This window comes from Zootoca vivipara, chromosome 12 (genome assembly GCF_965207765.1).
Source record: "Zootoca vivipara chromosome 12, rZooViv2.hap1.1, whole genome shotgun sequence".
Taxonomy (NCBI): Eukaryota; Metazoa; Chordata; class Lepidosauria; order Squamata; family Lacertidae; genus Zootoca; species Zootoca vivipara.
This window is the reverse complement of record NC_142595.1, coordinates 22,494,164-22,517,008: the sequence shown is the minus strand read 5'-3', so window position 1 is coordinate 22,517,008 and position 22,845 is coordinate 22,494,164. Positions and strand designations below refer to the sequence as shown.

The 22,845-nt window shown below is 48.9% G+C and overlaps 1 protein-coding gene across 2 annotated transcripts in view; it reads left to right on the top strand.

Moving 5' to 3' along the window:
• The window catches only part of LOC118095211 (inactive phospholipase C-like protein 2), a 35,945-nt gene that overhangs the window by 8,022 nt on the left and 5,078 nt on the right, over nt 1-22,845 (top strand). The window contains exons 2-4 of one of the 2 annotated variants that reach the window (XR_015946573.1): nt 13,345-15,836; nt 20,299-20,508; nt 22,321-22,396. Coding sequence is in view for 1 of the 2 variants with exons in the window: in XM_060281455.2 (XP_060137438.1) it covers nt 13,345-15,828; nt 20,299-20,508; nt 22,321-22,396 (2,770 nt within the window). In the remaining variant the exon portion in view is untranslated. The remainder of the gene's footprint in view (nt 1-13,344; nt 15,837-20,298; nt 20,509-22,320; nt 22,397-22,845) is intronic. The other variant, XM_060281455.2, reaches the window with a different exon arrangement.

The window sequence follows — 22,845 nt, the reverse complement described above, 5'->3', positions numbered from 1 at the left end:
AGAGGACATGTCTCTGCCCCCAAGGAACATACAATCTAAAATTTGACACAGAGGACAACATCAGGGCAGTAGAAGGGAAATGGAGGCAAGGTAAACAGGGAAGAAGTATGCACTTAGAATTAACATTGCAAGCTTAGTTGCACGGTAGGGCACCGGAACAGAAAGGTCTTCTAGATAAGGTAGTTCAGGATCCTTTTGAAAGGTGCACACAAAGGCCATCTTTGTCAAGTACTGGAGGGGGAAAGTGTTGCCCATTTATGGGCAGTCCCCCCTCCCTCCATGAGCACTTGTCTGTGTACCTCCATTATTCAGGTGTGATGCATGGACGGAACTAATTAAACAAATGGCCAAAAATAAAACAAAAATGCTTCCTTTTCATTGTCGTCACCACACTGACTGACTGACGCAGGTTACATCTGCCTCCAAGTGACAGCTGAAGAAGTCCTGGTGCAGAAATCCCACCCACCCCCTTCATCTGTTGCAGAAGAAACACAGACCACGTGTCCACTGCCAAAGGATGCATCTCTCTGGGACAGGGGACTGAGCGGGGGGGGGGGAGAGAACACACCATCTGACCCCAATCCCATGCCCTCCAGATGTTTTGGACTTCAAGCGGTAGCTATAGCCCAAAACATCTGGAGAGTCCCAGATTGGAAAAAGCTAGAAGGGACAGAGGTTGCACTTCAGAGAGAATTCACAGGTGCCTCAAAAAGTGTTTCGGGTATCTAACATGAATGCAGCTCCTCCAGTCTCTGGCTGAGCCCTCAATCAATTTTCAAATGAGCCTTTGGCATGGGATACCTTCTGCCAAGGGGGAAAAGGTTCCCCCGGTGGATCTGAGAGGCTGCAGTGGGATGTGGGGAGGAGGCGATGCCTGGTGCAATGCTGCAATTCCTTTTCTGCTTTCCACCTGCCTGGCTAGCGATGCAGTTGGCTGCCCATCTGTTGTTCAGCTATTTACTGACAATTTTTTTGCTTGGGTTTTTGCTACCCTGACCAGGCTGCCCCAGAGGAGGAATGCAGATGGGGATGAGAAGGAGCTTTTAGCAAGGAAGGTGCGAATTCCACCCCCTCCCCCAAAAAATTCGTTAGCAAATTAATTCCACTTGGACAGCAAAGCAGCTCACTGGGACTTTTGAGATTAGGGCCTGGCAGGACGCGTTTTAATCACTGGAGGTTAATGGACCAAGAAAGCAAATAATCTTCTGGTGCCAGAGGGCTATTCTCGCGGTGGGAGGGGGGGAGGAGTCTGCCCAGTTTGGCAACCGGATCCACCACAGCAACTGGGGGAGGCTGGAAAGCTTTCTTCAGAATCTTAGTTCATTCTGTGCTGCAGTCTTTGCTGGCATCGTTTTGGTCTTGCTGCCGTGGTACTAATAGGATCCTCCTAGTGGGGCAGCAATAAAACTGCTAGCACATTTGCAAAGCTAAGCAGGGTCCGGTATGGTTTCAAATTGGATGGGAGACCGCGCATTGAGATTCCTGTATTGCCAAGGGGGTTGGACTACATGACCCTCAAGGTCCTTTCCAACTCTACAAGTCTGTGATTCTATGAACATGCAGAGCTGCCTAAGACTGACCTTCTCCAACATGGACCACATCTGTACTATAAAGCGCTATCATACCACTTTAAGCAGATATGGTTTCCCCCAAAGCTTCCTGGGAACTGTAGTTAGTCAAGGGTGCTGTGAGTTGTTGCAAGGCCCGTATTTCCAATCCCCAGAATTCCTTGGGAAGAGGGATGGATTGTTCAACCACTCTGAGAAATTCCGGGCATTCACTTTGTACACGCTCAGAGCCATTCTCTCCCCTCCTTTGGAGGTTCTGGCTTGAGGTCTGGTGCTCTGATGAGCCAAGGAATGCAGACGTGACTTTTGGCCAACAAGGCAGTGCTTGAGAGTCGCCTGTGCAAGGGGAGCATTAATTCACAGCAAAGCTGTGAAGAGCCTAAATTAAGCCCTGCCTAGCTGGCGCTGGGCAGCCCTACAGTCTGCTTTATTAAGGGAGTCATTCCTTCTTTCCTTCCTTCCTGGCTTTGCATTCCTATTTTATTCTCCCTGTCCCCAAGCCAGCCCAAGCCAAAACACCTGTTCAGATCCCAAAGGCAGGAAAAGTTATTCTTCTAGTACAAACTTCCTGAGGAGGTCCAGATCCGGCTCTTCAGCTGTGCCTTATAGGGAGGAAGTGCATCTCATGCTGGGAAGAGGTTTAGTCAGTTTCTGAGTCCCTTCCCCCCGCCCCCCCCCTTGCCGCAGCCTGGTGTCCATCTGCTTAGCGCATTAAAGAGAGAGAAGCAGAGCCTCTTGCAAACATTTGCACCATTCAAAGCAACCTGAGGCACCATCTGGGGCTGCTTTTGGGTGGGGGCATTCAAAGATATTCATAGCTGTTGATCCCGCAGCGGGATAGCTAGAGGGAGAAGCGCTTTACATGGCTGTTGGTCCACCAGCACTAGGTGTGACACTTTGCACTAGATGTGACACAAGCAAATGCACACACAGAAGCACTTGTGCTAAGGCGAGGGGTAGGCCCATGACCTGAATGTGGCCCTCACAGTCTCTCTGGCCGGCCCTTGGGACTCTTCCTAGGCCATACCCCTCCCTGACCTTGCTCAACCCTTTCCTTCTGTGTCGTCATCAGCTGATGAGCAGGGATTAAAGCACTTCTTAAAAGTGCTGTTTGAAGCAGTTTGTGGGCTTCTGTCAGCAGGTGTGATGCTGTTTAAAACTGCTTTAAATGTATAATGTGTGTTGGGTAGTGGTTTTGGTCCGGGACTAGGGAGAACTCAGCTTAAACCCACAGTTGTCCATAAATCTCCCCGGGGGCCCAAGCCCCTGCCCCCACCCTGCAAAAATAGAGGTTGAATGCTGCTCAGTGGGGTAGACAAGCTACCCGATAATAGTACCTTTTTCTTGTCTAAATTCGGTGTCAAGTTTACCCAGTTCATTACAGTGCCCAGGCATTGATTCAGATTACACAATGCCTCACCTTGATTTCATGAAAAGGAGAGGGAGACCCGCATGTCACATGCATCTCCAGAATGGCACAGTAGTCCATAACTCCAGATAGCATCTGTCCGTAGTTTCATACAGATGTTAAACAGCATAGGGCAGAGGTCGCCAACCTAGGCCATGGGCACATTTTGATTTTTGAGTAAACGCTGTGTGTGGGTGCTGCCACCCTTTCTGGTCGCTTTTCTCCCCCCTCCTCCTATGGATCAGTCCCCCATCCCCAAAGAAAGTGCTTATGCGCTGACCTTACTTTCCCGAGGAGCTGACAGAGCAGAATTAAGCTGAGCCACGAAAAGGACATAGAGTTGAAAGAAGTAGGCAAGAACGTCATTCTTCCAACTTCCTCCTCCTATTCTGTGTACTTCTCAAGGGAGGGAAAAAAGTAACTACCCCTGCTCACGACCAAGGACACGATGGGAGGGAGGCTTCAATGGCTTTGTGAGTGCCAGGGGAAGACTTTAAGGGTGCCAGGGGATCCAGGGCACTGCTTTGATGACCCATGAAATAGGGGATCTATATACAGTGGTGCCTCGCAAGACGAATTTAATTCATTCTGCGAGTCAATTCGTTTTGGGAAAAAATTGTCTAGTGAATCCCATAGGAATGCATTGAATTCCCCCCCCCCGGAACGCATTAATTGAATTTCAGTGCATTCCTATGGGAAACCGTGATTCGCTAGATGAATTTTTCACAAAACGAATTCGTCTTGCAAGGCAACCTCCGATCGCAAAACCCATTCGTCTAGCGAAAAATTCGTCTAGCAGGGCATTCATCTAGTGAGGTACCACTATATAGGAAACCCAATTGCCTAGCTGCAAAGGAGCAGAGCGCTGACCTTGCCAGCACCACATTCTGGAATCAGCCATCCAATAGGAGCAGGATCACTGAGGTTATTCCAACTCCCAGCCCAGACCGCCTAACCAGTAGGATACCACGTGGTACAGAAAGGCTCTAAGAGATACAGGAGAATCAATAGGATCACTGTCCTCCTCCTCTCAGCAAAGGTCATCCCCCAGGGCAACCGAGGCAGTTTCCATTCCAAAAACCAGGCCTGAAGCCCAGTTGAAATGGATCTAGAAAGTCAGCTTCATCCAAGAGTACAGTACCTGGAGCTGGCTGGTGACAATCTTGCTCAAGCACCATGCCCAGAAAGGGGATGTTGGCAACTGGTCTGCAGTTTTTATTTTCTGGGTCCAGGCTAGGTTTAATCATAGCTCCTGGCCCTTCTCTAGGCAATCTGGATCGAAGCGTGCAAAATAAGAGATTATTGAAATAGTTCCGATTTGCATAATTATGCAGGTTGCAGAACCTACCTTTTTTCTTGCTGGCAGAATTGGGATTTCCTAGGCAGAGATTTTTCTTGCTTTTTTTTTTTAGTGTAGAGTACCCAAAGCTCTAAATATAACTTAATGCATGTCTAGCCAAAACCAAACATCACTTCTTACAGCAAATCTATGAGGCACTGTTTGCTTGTTTATTGCAGAACCCAGGCTGTTGTGACAGCTTAGGCTAAGGAAGAAGGGAAGCATTGAGCTGGGCTATTACCAGTAGTTGTAGGGGGAAGGAGGCAGAGGACTGAGAACCATGCATGGGACAGAAAAAAAAGCTATTTTCTCCAGCAATGGGGCTGTTTCCCACTCTGTTTCCTTCTCTGGTTTCTAAAAACTCAGCGTCCTCAGCCTCTGTGTTTTCATAACCTTGCTTAAGATGAAGAACAGTGAGCCACATGGTAACCTTGGACTCTCGGACGCTCTGTTATAAACTCACAGCTACTCCCCACGGCTACTCCTCTCTGAATGTTACAGAACCTTTGGGCAGACACACAATCCTCTAGGAAGTTCTTCCGTGCAAAAACCCCATTGGAACAAACAAGCAGCTCTTGTTCATTTTGGTGGGGCTCAGATAGGACAGCCTGGCCGCAATACAACTCGTCATTTATGTACAAAAGGCGTCTTTTTTTAATTTACAGGGTTTCATTCATTAGATTTTGAATATTTCGTGTACAAAATGAAAAGAGACAAACCACAAGAGACAAACACATACATGTGCAAATGCAGTAAACAACGATTAAGGAAATAATTCTTTTTGCAACGAAACAATTATGGGTAGAGGAGCACGAAGTAGGATTTGACTATTGGTCCAAACTTGTCTGCTGCCTGTTGCTTATGCAAACAAGAATATGCAGAGGCCTCATATCTCCGAAAGTATTCTATTCTTTCCCCACTTGTGGAAGGTAACTTTCTCACAAGGGACTGGGTTGGGTCATGCCTTCCGTCCATTGTTTGCTTGGGGGAAGAGTATCTTCCCTTCCTTGTTAAAGTGATAAGCGTTTAGGCACTGTGAGTGCCAGCAGTAGGCAGTCACCATTCCAAAGGGTTGGTACCCTATTCAACAAGTTGTTGATATCTTTGAAACTTGGGGTGGTGGTGGCCCAAAACCACCTTTATGTGGTCGGTTGCCTCTGAATACTTTCCTGTGCTTGACATCCTTTTCTGGAAGAGGAATTGTTGGGTCCAGTACCCTCTAAAGGCAGTTTTGTTGTTGTACTTCACTCAGACTTACTTTGGAGTAAACATGCATAAGACTGCTCCAAGATTCATTCATTTAGAATGGAGATTTCAAATGCTTGTAAGAGTTGAAGTGAGATATTGCTTATTATGGACCCAGGTGGCGCTGTGGGTTAAACCACTGAGCCTAGAGCTTGCTGATCAGAAGGTTGGCGGTTCGAATTCCTGTGACGGGGTGAGCTCCCGTTGCTTGGTCCCAGCTCCTGCCAACCTAGCAGTTTGAAAGCACGTCAAAATGCAAGTAGATAAATAGGAACCGCTACAGCGGGAAGGTAAAAGGCGTTTCCATGTGCTGCTCTGGTTTGCCAGAAGCAGCTTTGTCATGCTGGCCACATGACCTGGAAACTATACGCCGGCTCCCTTGGCCAATAATGCGAGATGAGCGCGCAACCCCAGAGTCGGTCATGACTGGACCTTATGGTCAGGGGTCCCTTTACCTTTACCTTTATTGCTTATTATAATCATGAACATAAGAACCAACCAAATGATTGTTATGATTATAATATAACATAATATGTATTGAATAAATAATCATTCCTTCTCCTACCCTGTTTCTCATATTTTAAGACATACCCATAAAATAAGCCATAGCAGGATTTTTAAGCATTCAAGGAATATAAGCCATACCCCGAAAATAAGACATAGTGATAGGCGCAGCAGCAATGTCGGCCACGGCAGGAGGAGGAGGGAAAAAATAAGACATCCCTTGAAAATAAGCCATAGTGTGTTTTTTTGAGGAAAAAATAAATATAAGACATGTCTTATAATATGAGAAACACGGTACTAAATGTACCCTAAGTGGATACTGCGTAACCACGACTCTCCTGTTTTAACGGCTGCGTCATTTTAATTGGATTATTCTCTTGTGCATTTTAATTACGGATATTCTTATTTTAATGTCTGTGTAATTGGCTTTTTATATTTTGTAAACCACTTATTGGCACTAAGCAGCATATAAACAAATTAATAAGAGTATTTCCCGGAAGATCTTGCTCCTTCTCTCATTAAGACGGAGCTGCCTGACGTGCATTCCCCCCCCCTTCTTTCTTTTTTCAAAATCCATTGCTTTTGTAACCAGCTGAAGGCCCTCTCTGTTTTGCCTTTAAAAAAAAGGATGCTGCACAAATTGTGAGGTCTTGCAAATACTTCATACATGGGTGAAACATAAGGAAGGCTACTAAGGTCCGGCCGAACCCAAAAAGTACTCACTAGTGGTTCCTCATCCTTTTGGGAAAAAGTGACAAGTGGGGTGCCGCAGGGATCTTTCCTGGGCCCATTATTGTTCAACATCTTTATAAACAACGTGGATGAAGGGATTGAGGGCATGCTCATCAAATTTGCTGATGGCCTCAAACTGGGAGGGGTAGCCAGTGCTACTGAAGTCAGAATAGAACTGGGCCTCCACTAACAAAAACCCCACAGAAATCTACTACAGTCGTACCTTGGATCTCAAATGGCTTAGTTGCCAAACGTTTCGGTACCCGAACAATCGACAACCGGAAGTGGGTGTTCTGGTTTGCGAACTATTTTTGGAAGCCGAACGTCCGGCGGGGCTTCCAATTGGCTGCAGGAGCTTTGGTTTCCAAGCGTTTTGGAAGTCGAGCGGACTTCCACCGTACGACTGTACAGTGTCCCTGACAAGTGGCACTGGCAAGCAATCTACCTTCTACTTTAAAAACCTCTTAGTGAAGGGGAGGTCAGCTCCCTTCCAAGGCAATCTCTTCCACTGTAGGGAAGCTCAAGTCATCAGGGCGTTCTTCCTAATGCTTAGTCTGGATCCCTTTTCTTTTAATTTGAGCCCACAGGTCGTGTCCTACCCTCTAGAGCAGGCATGCCCAAACTTGGCCCCCCCCAGCTGTTTCGGGACTACAATTCCCACCATCCCTGACCACTGGTACTGTTAGCTAGGGATGATGAGAATTGTAGTCCCAAAACAGCTGCGGGGGGGGGGCAAGTTTGGCCATGCCTGCTCTAGAGCGACAGGACACAAATGGGCTCATTGCCATCCATCCATCTGTCCTCCGTAAACTTGTCGTTGAAAGGTTGACAGAACATGCCTAATTGCTTTAGATTTAGCACGAGGCAGATTCATATAAGACCATGTCATAAGACGAGGCTGCCTTCATCCTGCTATTCAGACCACATATGCAACATAAAGCACTAGGATTGCATTTTGAACTGCCATGGTTTTCCCAAAAGAAACCTATGGCTGTTTCAGACATCGCCTCAGGCGCCTTTCCCAGACACACCAGGAGACAGCAGGCATTGAACCTGGGGCCTTCTGTATTCAAAGCATGTGCTCTGCCATTGAGTTATACACTCTACCTTATCCTTAGCTTGTAATGAAGGGGTTGCCTGAGATCTTGGGTGCTGTTAATAAAATTAGGTTGAGAGACCGGCAGGTGAGGCTCAGGTGTGTGAGATCTGGCTGTCAAAACTCACTTAGGGATGACGTTCTCTTGGCAAGGAGAGAGTTCTGGACTTTTACGCTCCGGGCGACTTCACATGCTCCAAGAATGAACCGCTGGCACTGAGAACAGGTTCTGGTGTCTAAAATCTATTGGATTCGGTTTTTTGTGTTCAGGCCAGGAATTTTGACCCACATTTACCCCCAAACTCCGCACCTCACCTTTTCTCTCCCACGCCCTCCTGCAGCTGCCAAAACCCAATAATGACTTTGAATAAACATCTCCCGCTCCATCCCAATCTTCTGATCTGTGTCAATTTAGGAACCATCAATTTCCCCTCCTTCCTGTGGTAACCGTAGAGACGGTACATTATGTAACTTTGATGTCTGACTCATCTCCACCCCCTCGCTGTCGATTTTTGTCTCTGCCCAGCTCAGGGTGGTAAGGTAACCATCCTCCCCTACGTTCCTCGGATCTGGGACCCACCTGCATCTCCGCGTGGCCCAGGAAAGTAAAAAAAGAGGATTCAGCCTCCGTAGAGTTCCCATGGCAGGGCATGGAAACGTCTCAGGGGCAGTCAGGTCCCAAGAACCCCATTCCTTCTTGCTCATGTGCTTTCTGTGGCTCTTGCCAAGGGAGCGGCATGCAAGGAAAAGGTCCCTACATGCAGGGTGGGTGATGGGTGGGCTCAAAGCCCTCAAGTTCCAAGGTCAGACCTTATAACCTGGAACTGTTTCTCTGCACCAAAGCACCACCCAGCAATATGTTTCCTATTAGGACTGTCAAGATTGCCTCTGATCCCGTGCAGAGTTACTTTCCCTTGCTGCTGAGCTGACAGCTCTGCCCACAGTGCATTTATGACTGTGCTTCTCCTCCACATTTATTTTGCCTCCAGGTTGGCAACTGTGGTGGTGATACCCCTCTCAGGTTACCTTTCCTGTCCTGGCTCTCAGCCTACACACAGCCTTTCAGGCATGTCTTCACAACCGTAAGGGCCGGTGAAAGGAGAGAGGGGGTGTCCGCTTTGGTTCTGGTTTGGAAGAAACCCAGTTTTATCCGTCCAAGGAAAGGACACAACTACAGTGGTACCTCGGGTTACAAACACCTCGGATTACAAACACTTCGGGTTACAGACTCCGCTAACCCAGAAGTAGTACCTCGGGTTAAGAACTTTACCTCAGGATGAGAACAGAAATCGCGCGGTGGCAGTAGGAGGCCCCATTAGCTAAAGCGGTACCTCAGGTTGAGAATGGTTTCAGGTTAAGAACGGACCTCCAGAACGAATTAAGAGGTACCACTGTACAGATTCTGGTACTTGGATTAGGCTTCATGAGTTTGACCCGTGTGCTTTCAGAAGACATAGGGTGGCATCAATTCATTATATTTAAGCTCTGCCTTTCCTTGTAACAGAGCTCAAGGGGTCGTACACATGGTTCTCACCCGTTTGTCCCCATGACAGCTCTGAAAGGTAGGTTAGGCAGAGAGGGAGAATGGTTCAAAGTCACCCAGTGAGCTGATGGGCATTTGAGCCCAGTCTAAAAGTCTTAATTGTTGCATTGTACTAGTAGGCTGTCATTTTTCCAGCTGCCCATTCTAGGCAGAATGGGAAAGGAGCACTCGCTTAGTGTGCGTGAGGGAGGCTTGGGGTTGGATCCTCAGGTAGCATCCCTAGGCAAGAGGATGAGGTGGCTACATCCAGCAGCAATTTTATGCCAGTGGAGCAGAGCTGGCAAAGATTTAACCCCTGGGGTGCAAGTTACTTGACTTTCCAGCACAGATGCCCTTTCTGTTTCCAGATGCACAGGCAAGCTTCACCAGCCCAGGACCCAGAAAGGGCACATTTCCCTGGCCCATCAGAGAGGTGGCCTCCAAAAGCTAGCTGCAGTCACAGTGGCTTGGCAAAATGAGGGAGGGTGGCAATCTTCAAAACAACAACAACATGGGAATCCCTTCTGGGACCCTTGAAATGTTGGCACTCCCCCACAAGGGGAGTTCTGCTGTTTGTGACCTTCCCTACCCTGCTTCCTGCAGTCTCCTGGCAGTGAGCTTATCCTTTTTCATTGTGCCCAGGAGATGGAGTGCTGGTGTTGGCAAGGCTTCCTGGTCAGCAGCCAGATTTGTCCTTGGTCCTGCTGATAGTGGCCGAAGGCTGTTTGTGTGTGGCACTTTGCATTGGTAGAGTTCTTCACAAGTTTTACTATTGCATCTGGCCTTTGCACCAGTCCTACGAGGCATGCATCACTTAACTGTTCCCATTTTGCAGATGGGGAAAACTGAGGCTTGGAGAGAAAGTTGCTTGAGGCCCGTGAAACAATAAATGTGGCGGAGGAACCCTGGGAGCTATAATTTGTAAAGGGTGCTGGGAATTGTAGCTCTATGAAGGGTATTCTGCAGTTTCAGGGACCCTTCCTGGGAAGCACATTCCTTTGAATGTATGGTGTGTGCATGCAGCCTTCATAAGGCGCTTGGTTTTTCATTCTAACACTGGTATTTGGCTTAGCATTCCCAGCTACAAATCTTTGCCCATAGCAGTAGATTTGCACACACGTGGTAGTACGGTACATGGGTGAAAAATTATGTTCAGCTTGCATTTCAAGACAATCCCACTTAAATTAGAACTCTTTGAAACAAGATGCAAACCAAAACACAACCATCATTTGAAATACACAAGTCTTGGAACTGCGCAGTGCAATTCTCTAGGCAAGTACTGTAGTGTGTACCTCCCTCTCACAACTCCCCCCCCAAAAAACCACACACATTCTGGAGTAAAGTGTGCATAAAAGGGCATATATATGTTGGTGGAAAAAACATACGGAAATGCATTATATTAGGAGAAAGTTTTCTTCAAAAATGTGTATATTAGATTACATTGTTCCCTATCTCCGTTTTATCCTCACAACAACCCTGTGAGGTAGGTTAGGTGAAGACAGTGGCTGGCCCAGGGTCACCCAGTGAGCTTCATAGCTGAGTGGTGATTTGAACCCTGGCTGCCCAGGTCCTAACCCAACACTCTAACCATTACACCAAGATGGGTTTCCTTGTTTGCAGTGCAAGCCCAGGAAGAACCTAAAATGGTTTTTGCCTTGAAACTGTACCAGGACTTAGCTAAGGAAAGGTTTTTGGGGTCCTAACCATGGTATACTTCACCTCATCCCTGGGAATGAATTTATAAAATTGCTAAGCATAAGCTATTCCTATTTCTGTTGTTTCTTTTGGTGTTCATTGCGAGGGGTTGGAAGCTTCACCGGGGCTCAGTTCAAAATCCTGGAACACATAAAGTCAACTGAGTAGCTCTGAGCTTGCACAGAGAGAAATGACTTTTAAAAATTTAAAATACCTTCCTGATTATTATTATTTAGTTCTGTGCAGCTTACAGGATAACAATACTGTCCCAATAAAACCCAACTGTATATTTACCAAGCAATGAAACACTACCAGGTCTGGGGCTAACACTAACACACAGGTGGCACTGTGGTCTAAACCACCGAGCCTCTTGGGTTTGCTGATCAGAAGGTCAGCGATTTTAATCCCCGCGACGGAGTGAGCTCCCATTGCTCTGCCAGCCTAGCAGTTTGAAAGCACATCAGTGCAAGTAGATAAATAGGTAACACTTGGGGGGGGAGGTAAATGGCATTTCTGTGCGCTCTGGTTTCCGTCATGGTGTTCCATTGCACCAAAAGCGGTTTAGTCATGCTGGCCACATGACTCTGAAAGTTGTCTGTGGACAAACACCAGCTCCCTCGGCCTGAAAGCAAGATGAGCGCCACAACGCCATAGTCGCCTTTGACTGAACTTAACCGTCCAGGGGTCCTTTACCTTTTTTATTTTTAACACAAGGGCACAATCCTCCTATGTATTTGTTTGGAAGCAAATCACACTAAGTTTAATGGGAATTGCTCACCAGCAAGTGTGTTTGGGGTTGCAGCTTTTAACCTGTTGAGAAATTAACTTTTGTGGGGGATGCTGCTGACATCCCTATAGTTTTTGCCATTTTGTAGACCCAAGGGAGCCAACTGGGGTGCAGAGGGTGATGTGTTAGCCAAGTAATTAGTCAAGGCCTTCAGAACATGGCTTAAGCAAGCATCTTCATGGGAAATAGATTTAAACATTTTCGCACTGTACCTCCAGTTACCAGTAATTGCATTTGTGAATTCCCAGTATGTTTGCCTGCCTCTTCCCTCTTCCATCCTCTGCTATTCTTCCCTCTTTCTTATCCCACCCCCTATCAGGAAGCATTGTGTGTGTGGGGGTGAGGGAATAGGGGAAGGAAAGAATCAACAGAATGGTCGGATGTAACTATTTTTAGCATTGGGGGTTTGGCTCTGAGTTCCTGGAGCCAGTTTGGTCTTATCTGGCCCCTGCACCGGGGCTGGAGGATGGGGAGTGGAGAGCTACGTTTTCAGAGTTCAGGTCAAGCCTGATCATTTTAGAAGAATGGTCCGTCCCCCACCTTCCAGCTGCGACTGGTTGGTCTTTGGTTTCTTGAAGCTGAACAAAATAATAATAATAATAATAATAATAATAATAATAATAAGGTATTAATAATAGCAGCAGCTACCTAGGTGTCAAGGGTCTTGCCGTCCCCTGTTGTGTAGATGCAGCCCAAAGTTTTTTTCATTCAGCATCCCGGCCCTTGTTTCTTTAGCGTTCTCCCATCTTACAAACCCTTCACAGTTTTCCTTCAGGTCCTCCACCCACCCTTTCTCAGGACACAAGCCTGGGCAGTGTGTATGGAAGTCCTGGGCTGCCTAGACGACAAGACACGCCCCTCCCCCCCCCACTCTCTCGGTCTCACTGGTCCAAAGGAAAGCAGAGCAATACGTTTAGCACCAGCTTGACTACAGGAGGCGAACAAGGCGCCACCCAACCATCTTTAGGGGCTCCGCTTCGGATTTGTGTAGGGTTTACACCTGAGCCTTTTCTTCTCCCCCAAGGCAGTGGAGCTTTAGGATCAGGGTTTTCCTTCTCCTAGATGGGCTGCCTTCCCAGGTTCACAAGCCCCATCTGCCCCTAAATGCAATGAATACAAATAAAACAAAACAAGTGGCCTTGCCGTGGGCAAGCAGGATTCAGGCCTGGGCTGCCACAGCCACTTTAGTTGAGGCTCATGGGAGTGCAGCAACAGCTGGAGGGCACCTGGTTAGGAAAGGTTGTTCCGGGCTGTGGACTTTATGGTCTTCTTCACATACTTCCGTATCTGCTAAGCCAGCCCTGCTGTGTTTGTGGGTGAGTGGGGCGCCCTCCTCTTCATTCTGCGGAGTGGGGGCCCTGTGTGTCTGCCCTAACTCGAAAGCCCTGGCCTGAATCCCACTGCACCCCTGACCGCTCTTGTCTTATTCCTCCTTTCCCTTCTCCTAGGACGGGTCCCGCCAGCGCCCCCTGCAACACAAGAAGAAGACGGTCTCCTTCAGCACCATGCCCAGCAACCGCAAGCTCAGCAGCACCGCCGCCTGCATCTCCTTCATGCTGGAGGGCTGCGAGATGAAGAAAGTGCGCTCCAACTCCCGCATGTACAGCCGGTTCTTTGTGCTGGACCCAGACTTGCGCTTTATGCACTGGGAGCCTTCCAAGAAAGACTCCGAGAAGGCCAAGATTGAAATCAAGTCGGTCAAGGAGGTGCGAGTCGGGAAGAAGACGCCGGTGCTGCGCTCCAACGGCCTCTCGGACCAGTTCCCGGATGAATGCGCCTTCTCGATCATCTACGGGGACAACTACGAGTCCCTGGACCTGGTCGCCGGCTCTGCTGACGTGGTGAACGCCTGGGTGATGGGGCTGCGGTACTTGGCCTCCTATGGGAAGCACACCCTGGAGGGGGCTCCCGAGACCAGCCACCCGAACCCCCGCACTTCCTGGATCGCCTCCGTCTTCGACATCGCGGACCTGGAGAAGGAAGGCCGGATCCCGGTTTCCCGCGCCGTGCAGCTCATCCGGGCCCTCAACCCCGGCATGAAGACTTCCACCATAGAGCTGAAGTTCAAGGAGCTCCAGAAAGCGGCAAGCGAGCGGCTCGGGGAGGAGGTGGGCTGTGAAGTCTTCGTGGAGGCCTACTGTGAGCTGTGCACCAGGCCGGAGGTCTTCTTCCTCTTGGTCCAGTTCTCCAGCAACAAGGAGTACATGGGCCTGAAGGACCTCATGAGCTTCTTGGAGGCCGAGCAGGGCATGGAGGGTGTGACAGAGGAGATGTGCCTGGAGATCGTCCGGAAGTACGAGCCCTCCAAGGAAGGCCGGGAAAGGGGCTACTTGGCCATTGACGGCTTCACTCGCTACCTCCTCTCTGCTGACTGCGACATCTTCGACCCCCAGCACCGCAAGGTGTGCCAGGACATGACCCAGCCGTTGTCCCACTACTTCATTAGCTCTGCGCACGGAGCGTGCCTGGCTGAGGACAGCTGCTTCTGGGGTGGCTCCACTTCGGACATTGGGGGCTATGTGGCGGCGCTCAAGGCCGGCTGCCGCAGCCTGGAACTCGTGGTCTGCGACGGCTCGTCTGGGGAGCCAGTAGTTGGTGCTGGCACCCGCTTGGCCTTCTCTAGAGTAGTGGGCGCAGTTGCCGAGCATGCATTTGAGGCCTCGGACTTCCCGCTCATCCTGTGCCTCTCGGTGCGCTGCTGCATCGCCCAGCAGCACCTGGTGGCCGAGCACCTGAGGAAGACATTTGGGGACAAGCTGTACCTGGTGCCTCCAAACCCCAGCGAGTCCTACCTCCCCTCCCCGGAAAAGCTCAAGAACTGCATCCTCGTCAAGAGCCGGAAGCTGCTCATCAGCTGCCAGGCCAGCGAAGGGGACGTGTCGGATGATGAGGAGACCCTGGAGCTCAGCCTGCCTCTCAGCGAGGAGGACCGGGAGCGGCCACGTTGCCGGCGGGCCTTGTGCCGCGAGCTCTCGGACCTGGTGAGCCTGTGCCAGGCGGTGTCCTTCCAGGGCTTTGAGGCATCTCGGCGGAACCAGTGCTATTGGGAAACCTGCTCCTTCAGCGAGGTGGAGGCTGGGCGCTACGCCAATGAAGAACCGGAGGATTTTGTGGAGTACAACAAGCGCTTCCTCTCCCGGGTCTACCCTAGCCCCATGCGCATCGACGCCAGCAACATGAACCCCCAGGACTTCTGGAAGTGCGGCTGCCAGATGGTGGCCATGAACTACCAGACGCCAGGCCTCATGATGGACTTGAACGCTGGCTGGTTCCGCCAGAACGGGGGCTGCGGCTATGTCCTTCGGCCTGCCATCATGCGTGAGGAAGTGTCCTACTTCAGCGCAAACACCCGGGACACCTTGCCGGGCATCTCAGCCCAGCTCCTGCACCTCAAGGTGATCAGTGGCCAGAATCTGCCCAAACCCAAGGGCTCCGGGGCCAAGGGTGACGTGGTGGAGCCGTACGTTTGCGCCGAGATGCACGGCATTCCTGCCGACTGCGCCGAGAAACGCACCAAGACGGTGCTACAGAGTGGAGACAACCCTATCTTTGAGGAGACCCTGGAGTTCCAGGTGAACCTCCCAGAGCTGGCAATTCTGCGATTCATGGTGCTCGATGACGACTACATCGGGGACGAGTTCATTGCGCAGTACACGATTCCTTTCGAGTGCCTCCAAGTGGGGTACCGCCACGTGCCCCTCCAGTCCCTGGCCGGCGAGCCCCTTGCCAACACCACCTTGTTTGTCCACGTTGCCATCACCAACCGGCGAGGCGGAGGCAAAGCACACCGGAGGGGGCTCTCAGGACGCAAGGGCCGGCGCATGCGGGAATACACCTCCACCAAGGCCACAGGCATTAAGGCTATTGACGAGGTGTTCCGCACTGCCACTCAGCCACTGCGGGAGGCCACAGACCTGCGGGAGAACATGCAGGTACCCAGGTAGTGGGAGATGGGGGATGGGGCCTTCTGGGCTTGGCTTGGAGATGGGGAGGAGGAGGGTGTCCTCTGGGTCTTTGAATTGTCTGAATGCCTGTCTACTTTTAAAATATGGAGTACAGTCGTACCTCGGCTCCGAACGCCTTAGGAGTTGAACATTCCGGCTCCCGAATGATTGGAAACCGGAAGTGAGTGTTCCGGTTTTCGAACATTCTTTTGGAAGCTGACCGTCCAATGGGGCTTCTGCGGCTTCTGATTTGCTGCAGGAGCTTCCTGCAGCAAATCAGAAGCTGTGCTTTGAAAGTCGAAAGTTTCAAAAGTCGAACAGACTTCCAGAACAGTTTCTTTTCAATTTCCGAGATACGAGGGTATTCTTAGAAACAGGGGTTTGGAGCTTGTTTAATGCTCATGGCTTTGTAGGAATGGGTTTAGGCACAAGGAGGGAATATATTATTTAGTTGTTATCCTTGCTCTTGTGAGTGAGATCAGCAGAGTACCTTGTGAAGAAGTACAAGTAGTATTTACTTACTTAATCTAGATCTTGAAGCAGCAGTTACTGTAGCAAAATGAAGACAGGTTTATAACTACTATCTAAGTTACAAAAATACAAAATCTAAGTTCAAAATGGTGTCTGAGCTGCAGAGCTCTAAACACATATGTGGAGATGGCTTGGAAGCATGATGAAGAAAAAGAGAGATGCCCTGGGAGGAGGGAATTATGCTATGTTACAGCTTTCTGCCCAGGCAGGCAAAAGAAGTGATCTCACAGAGTTCTCTGTAGCAAATTTTACAGGAAAGCTCTGTGAGCCTCAGCTTCTTCATGCACTTACCTGGCAAAACATGAATTGTTGGTTTGATTACAATAATGTCCCACAGGCCTCCACTTCCACACTAGCAGGAGATCGTCATTTTGTAGGGAGTGTGCCAGGAATTATTCGAAGAGTCCTATAAACCTTAGTGTCAGGGCTGGTTCAAATGCAGGTCGGCACTCAAGACACAGAGACAATCAGAAAAGCTAGTCAGTAGTATCCTCTTCCTGAAACCCTGGAGAGCTGCTTCCAGTCAGTCAATGCTAAGCTAGAGAACCAGTGGTTTAATTCGGCATAAGGCAACTTCCTGTGTCCCTATGATATAACGAATCTCGCTCCCACCTGCCTTCGCTTTGTAGCCGTCACAGCCATGAACAGCTGGAGAGCCCTCTGGTTTCTCTAATCCCCACATTGCCTTCTCTGCCAAGGGCGGAGCTGCCACCCTCACCCTCCCATTTGCAACAGAAAAAGCTGGCTTGATTCAAGCAAAGCAGCACCTCCCCATCCCGGCTGTGTTTTCCTCTGGGCTGCTCCAGCCAAGCGCAAACAAGCAGCAATAGTTTTCTCCTTCCCGGAGCATTGGAGAAGGCAAGGGAGAAAGGGATGTGAGTGCTTGGAGGTGCAGAGTGGCCATGTGTCTTGCTTTACAGAGGGCAGTCCTCTATTTCAAGGCTGGCTATCTATCTGTCATCTATATCATCTACCTTGAGAGCCACACTCACCTTTAGCCAATCCTCTGGGAGCCACACTCTTACACACAATGCACACATACACTCAGAGGTCACACAGGTTATGTGCAGATCAGCTGGTGGAAGTGAGCTTTATTTTTATTTATTTTTATATATATACACACACACACACATACACACACCGGTGTGTGTGTGTGTGTGTGTGTGTGTGTGTGTGTGTGTGTATATATATATATATATAGCATATAATCTCCATACACCACATAACATCTTTTCACATTTTTACATCATTTTGGCTATAAGCCTTGGACTTCCATCAACCACGTCTAATGATTTTCAATCTTCCTTACTGATCTTGCATTTCATTCTTTTCACTATTACTTTTTACAATCCATAACTAATAATCCATTTCTTAATCCCCCCCGCCTGCAATATTTCATATACTGTAGTCCTCCTTACAAAACTTCTTGCAGTCCTACAAGCGTAACTCCTCTCTGCTCTTCCAAGGGTTGCTCTGGGGAGAAGGTTGTTTGCAACTTCATCAGGACCCTGAACTCTACCTCTCCCCCCCCCCCAATATTGTTTCCTCTTCCAAAATCAGTGGAGTCTTGGAAATGGATTAGAATTTACTTGGAGACCTGGAGCAGGCCTGCAAATTGAGGTTTTCCTCTCTTGCTCCGTCTGAAGGGCTAGGAGGACACTCCTCCTCTGGTCCTGCTGGATGATAAAATAACCCTAAGAAGGGAGAACCAGTAGAGGTGGGGGCACTCGGCATTGCCCATCAACAGTTGGCAACACCTGGGCAGGAGGGGACACACAGCACATCACCTGGGCAAAGTCTCCCCCAATACTGTGAGATGTATCATATTTCTGTTTTGCATCTACACAATATAAATTAGCATGTGCAAATTTGATGCAAACCTGCAATCCTCTTTTTTTGAGAGTGGGGATGTGTTGGAGAGGCTGCCCAGCTATCTCTGACTCAGCATTCCTCCTAAAGAGGAGAACATGTAAATGCAGTCCTCTGCGGTTAAAATAATGAGCTGTAAGCCAGGAATCTGCCTCTTCCCGCCCCTCACCTAACCACCATTCACACTCAATCTCCACCCAGAGTTCCCTTGTTCAAGACTGGTATGAGGGGCAATTAAGACAACTTAGCCGGATAGAGTAATTGGCTTTCAAATTGAGAGGTCAAAGGTGGAAACAGAATTGTTAGAACCTAAGACGAAAATACTCTCGAGAATGTATAAATTGCTGCTAGAATGGCATACAAAAGATGAACAAACTAAAAATGCTATGATTTTGTGGGCAAAGGATGTGGGACATAATATTATGATAGAGGATTGGGAAAAGTTGTGGAAGGAAAATATTAGATTTACTGCGTGTAGTTTATTAAAGGAGAATATAATGAAAATGATGTACAGATGGTACCTTACACCAGAAAAGCTAGCAAAGATTTACCACAACAATGACAATAAATGTTGGAAATGTAAGAAAGAAATAGGTTCATTTTACCACATGTGGTGGACATGTCCACTGGTGAATGACTTCTGGAATAAGATTTATAATGAACTTAAGAAAGTGCTAAAAGGCACATTGGTGAAGAGACCAGAGGCATTCCTAGTGGGCATTGTAGGGAAGGAGATTCCCAAGAGAAAGGTATCCTTTTTCATGTATGCCACTGCAGCTGCGAGACTGTTGATCGCTAAATACTGGAAGCAGCAAACGTTACCAACGATTGATGAATGGCAGATGAAGATGATGGAATTTATGGAATTGGCAGAGATGACCGGACGAATCCGCAACCAGGGAGAACAAGCAATTGAAGAAGAGTGGAAAGATTTTAAATTGTATTTAAAAAAATACGCTAAAGTAATATTTTAAGAATAGAAATTAAGTGGTAAATAAATCTGTGGATTAGGTAAAAGAGGTTATTTTAGAATAGAAAATAAGAATTTAGTATTAAAAGTGAATATTTAGAGGTAGAATTTGCTAAATTGGAAGTGTGTTTGAGAAACACAGGGACGGGAACCCGAGGAGGTCCCAATATACACTGTGATAAAGATAAGTTATATAGTTTTCTATTTTTTCTTTTTTATTTTTTGGTTTTTTCTGTTTTTCTTGACTTTTGTATTTTTGCTTTTTTGTATATCCCCCATCCCTTCTAAACCTTTGTAAATCCCTTTTCTATTGTGAAAATCAATAAATATCTATTCAAAAAAAAAAAAAGACAACTTAGCCGGAGTGCATTGAGCAGTTCGGAAATCTCCGCAAAGTGAAAGGCTAAGTATCATTCTGATTGCTGCTACCCACGTGTCCACAGCCTTGCCATATCTTCTTAGAATCATAGAACTGAGTTGGAAGGGACCCCAAGGACCATCTAGTCCAGCCCCCGGCAATGCAGGAATCCTGCTCACAGCCATCCCTGGGTGGGCTTGAACCAGCAGCCTTCTGGTTAACAGCCAGACGCACTGCCCCACTGTGCCGCCTGAGATCTTATGCCCATTTTAAAGGCTGCGAGAAATGCGACCGAGGGAAAGCAACAAGCCCACAGCCATAGGATGAAACTCAGTGCTGCTAGGTAGCTACATCTTTAACTCTCAGCTACAGGATTGCCCCCTGCGTCTGCTGGCTAAGAATGGGATTGGCAGGGGGTTGCCACATTCCCATCATGAATAGCTCCCCATGCCGTGCTTACGGTGAGCCTCTGCCCTTCCCCAAAGCTAGGAGCTGGGGAGAAAAGTGAGGAGCAGGCCCCACAGTTGCTCTGAGTGCCTCCGAAGCTTTTTGCTACCACATCCACCCCCAGAAAAAAGTCGAGGACCACCAAAGGTTTTGCTCCCTTTGGGTCGTTTTTTTTTGGGGGGGGAACCTGTAGTCCAAGGGGAGCAGCCAGAAATGTATGGGGGGGCATGGCATCCTGGCATGTTGGCATCCCCCATCCCTCACCCTCTTTTCCTTCCCCTAGAATGCTCTGGTCTCCTTTAAGGAATTGTGTGGCCTGACGCCGGCAGCCAACATCAAGCAGTGCATCTTAAAGCTGGCCACGTGGCTGCAGCCCAGCGAGAAGGAGAGCCCCCCAGCTGTCACCCTCAACCTGAGCGAGGAATACCCCTCCATGGAGGCCCAGGGGCCGGTCCCAGAGCTCCTGCGGAAAGTGCTTGCTGCCTACGACACCGTGAGTGGAAACGTACCCTGGGCCTTTGCCAGGGGTTGTTGTTGTTTAGTCGTTTAGTAGTGTCCGACTCTTTGTGACCCCATGGACCAGAGCACGCCAGGCACTCCTGTCTTGCACTGCCTCCCGCAGTTTGGTCAGACTCATGTTCGTAGCTTCGAGAACACTGTCCAACCATCTCGTCCTCTGTCGTCCCCTTCTCCTAGTGCCCTCAATCTTTCCCAACACCAAGGTCTTTTCCAGTGAGTCTTCTTTTCTCATGAGGTGGCCAAAGTATTGGAGCCTCAGCTTCACGATCTGTCCTTCCAGTGAGCACTCAGGGCTGATTTCCTTCAGAATGGATAGGTTTGATCTTCCTGCAGTCCATGAGATATCAGCTGCTGTTTCCTCTCCATAACAGGGTTGTTGGCCCCTCTTTTCTGATCTCCTGGTTTTGTTTCGAGGCCCAGCAAAAAAAAAAAAATCAATCTGGGGTGGGGTGGGGCACACATTTGTGGTGCAAATCTTAACCAAGGGCTCCTGCCCCCACCACCCCCATTCTCTCAGCGCAACACATGTTCGCCTTGAAACTCAGATGGAGGAGAGATTCAATAATGCACAGCTCTTGAAGCAGCAGCCAAGACTAGGCCCAGTCATGGGGCCTGCACCATAGAGATACAGGGATAGAGCGGCCATCCCTGGCACCTGGGTTGTGCCAGTTAATGGGCCTCTTTTCCATGTATAAAGCTTACGTGGAATTTTAGGTTCTCCTGTGCTGTTTCCCCCTCCAGATGCCTGGAGCAAGAGCCGCTTTAGCATTGTGTGAAAACTCCCTTCCTATTCTATCCTCAAGGGGATTTTAGTACAGTCGTACCTTGGATCTCGAACGCCTTGGTTCCCAAACAAATTGGCCCCCGAACGATGGAAACCCGGAAGTGAGTGTTCCGGTTTTGGAACATTGTTTTGAAAGCTGAACATCCGACAGGGCTTCCGATTGGCTGCAGGAGCTTCCTGCAGCCAATCAGAAGCCACGCTTTGGTTTCCGAATGTTTTGGAAGTCGGACAGACTTCGGGAACAGATTCCGTTTGACTTCCAAGGTACGACTGTACCAGACCTGGCGCCAGCACGTGGCATCATCACCCAGCTGCTGCAGCCCCGGCAGCAGGGCCAGCCCTACTATTAGGCATGCCAAGCCTCTTGTCTTGAGTGGCAGATTGACTGTGCTACTCAAGCCAATGCCATATGCAGCTGCACCGTTCAGGTGCTCTGTGGCTTCACTGCTTGAGCCCCTGCCTCCAGCAGCTTCCTGGATAGCTGATTACTGGTAGATTCATAGAATCGTAGTGTCCAACACCCTGCAATGCAGGAATGTTTTGCCAGATGTGGGACTCGAACCCATGACTCATGCTGTACCAACGGAGCTATCTGCCAGGCTCTTTTGTTTGAAGTGCAGCAACCCATAGATCTTTTCTTGGGCAATGCTCATGATAGCCATAGGACCCCCTGATGTGGATTGGGCCTACAGCAGAGGACAAAGGGCTAAAGACACCCCCCCACTAGACTCCAGATCTGGATCGGCGCAGAGCATTGTGCCAACGTGCTCTTTGGCCCTAGCAGCTAGAACTGCAAAGACTTTGTCGCAGTGAGAAAGAGTAGCGCAGAGAGAAGCCCCGGAATCTGTGCAATTGGCTACAAATATCTCTCCACAGGTGCTGAGACATTGCAAGGGGGCAGTGGGGCCAAGGGCCTCCTGTAAGGTGGGGTGCTTTGTTGGCTTGCTCAGCCCCCACCCCACTATTTACACCTTTTCTCTCTTTTACTTTCCCCACCATCAGATGATCCAAACAGGCCGCACACTAATTGAGTCAGCCGATGCCGTTCACGCCAAGATCATTCAGGTGCAACAAGCAGGTAAGGCAGCGGAGGATCTGCTATGAAACTAACGAAGCTTAAAGCTTCAGGGGCCCTAATCTCAGAGGGGGCCCAGAAGCAAGCTTAGTCCACATTGCTTTTTTTTTTTAATGGGTCCAGTTTACGCAATTTGAGTCACACGACTCAAATCAATTGATTTGTTGTGGTATATATTTCAACAATCCCAAAGTTCTGAGAGTCCATCACACTGTTTTCTGTGCACATAGATGGGCAATGGTTTTGGAGCGCTCCGAAAGGGTTTTTCGAATCACTTCGAAAAACCCGCAAAAGCTGATGACCAGGTTCCATAGTGGGATGAACGCACAGCCGCGTTTGACCCTTAGGGTGTGTGTGTCGGTGTGTGTGTGTGCTCTTCCAGCCTTCAGGAGCGCAGTCCTACCTTGTCCAGAAGTCAGCAGGCCTGTGACAGGTTGTCTCCTTTGCCTCGC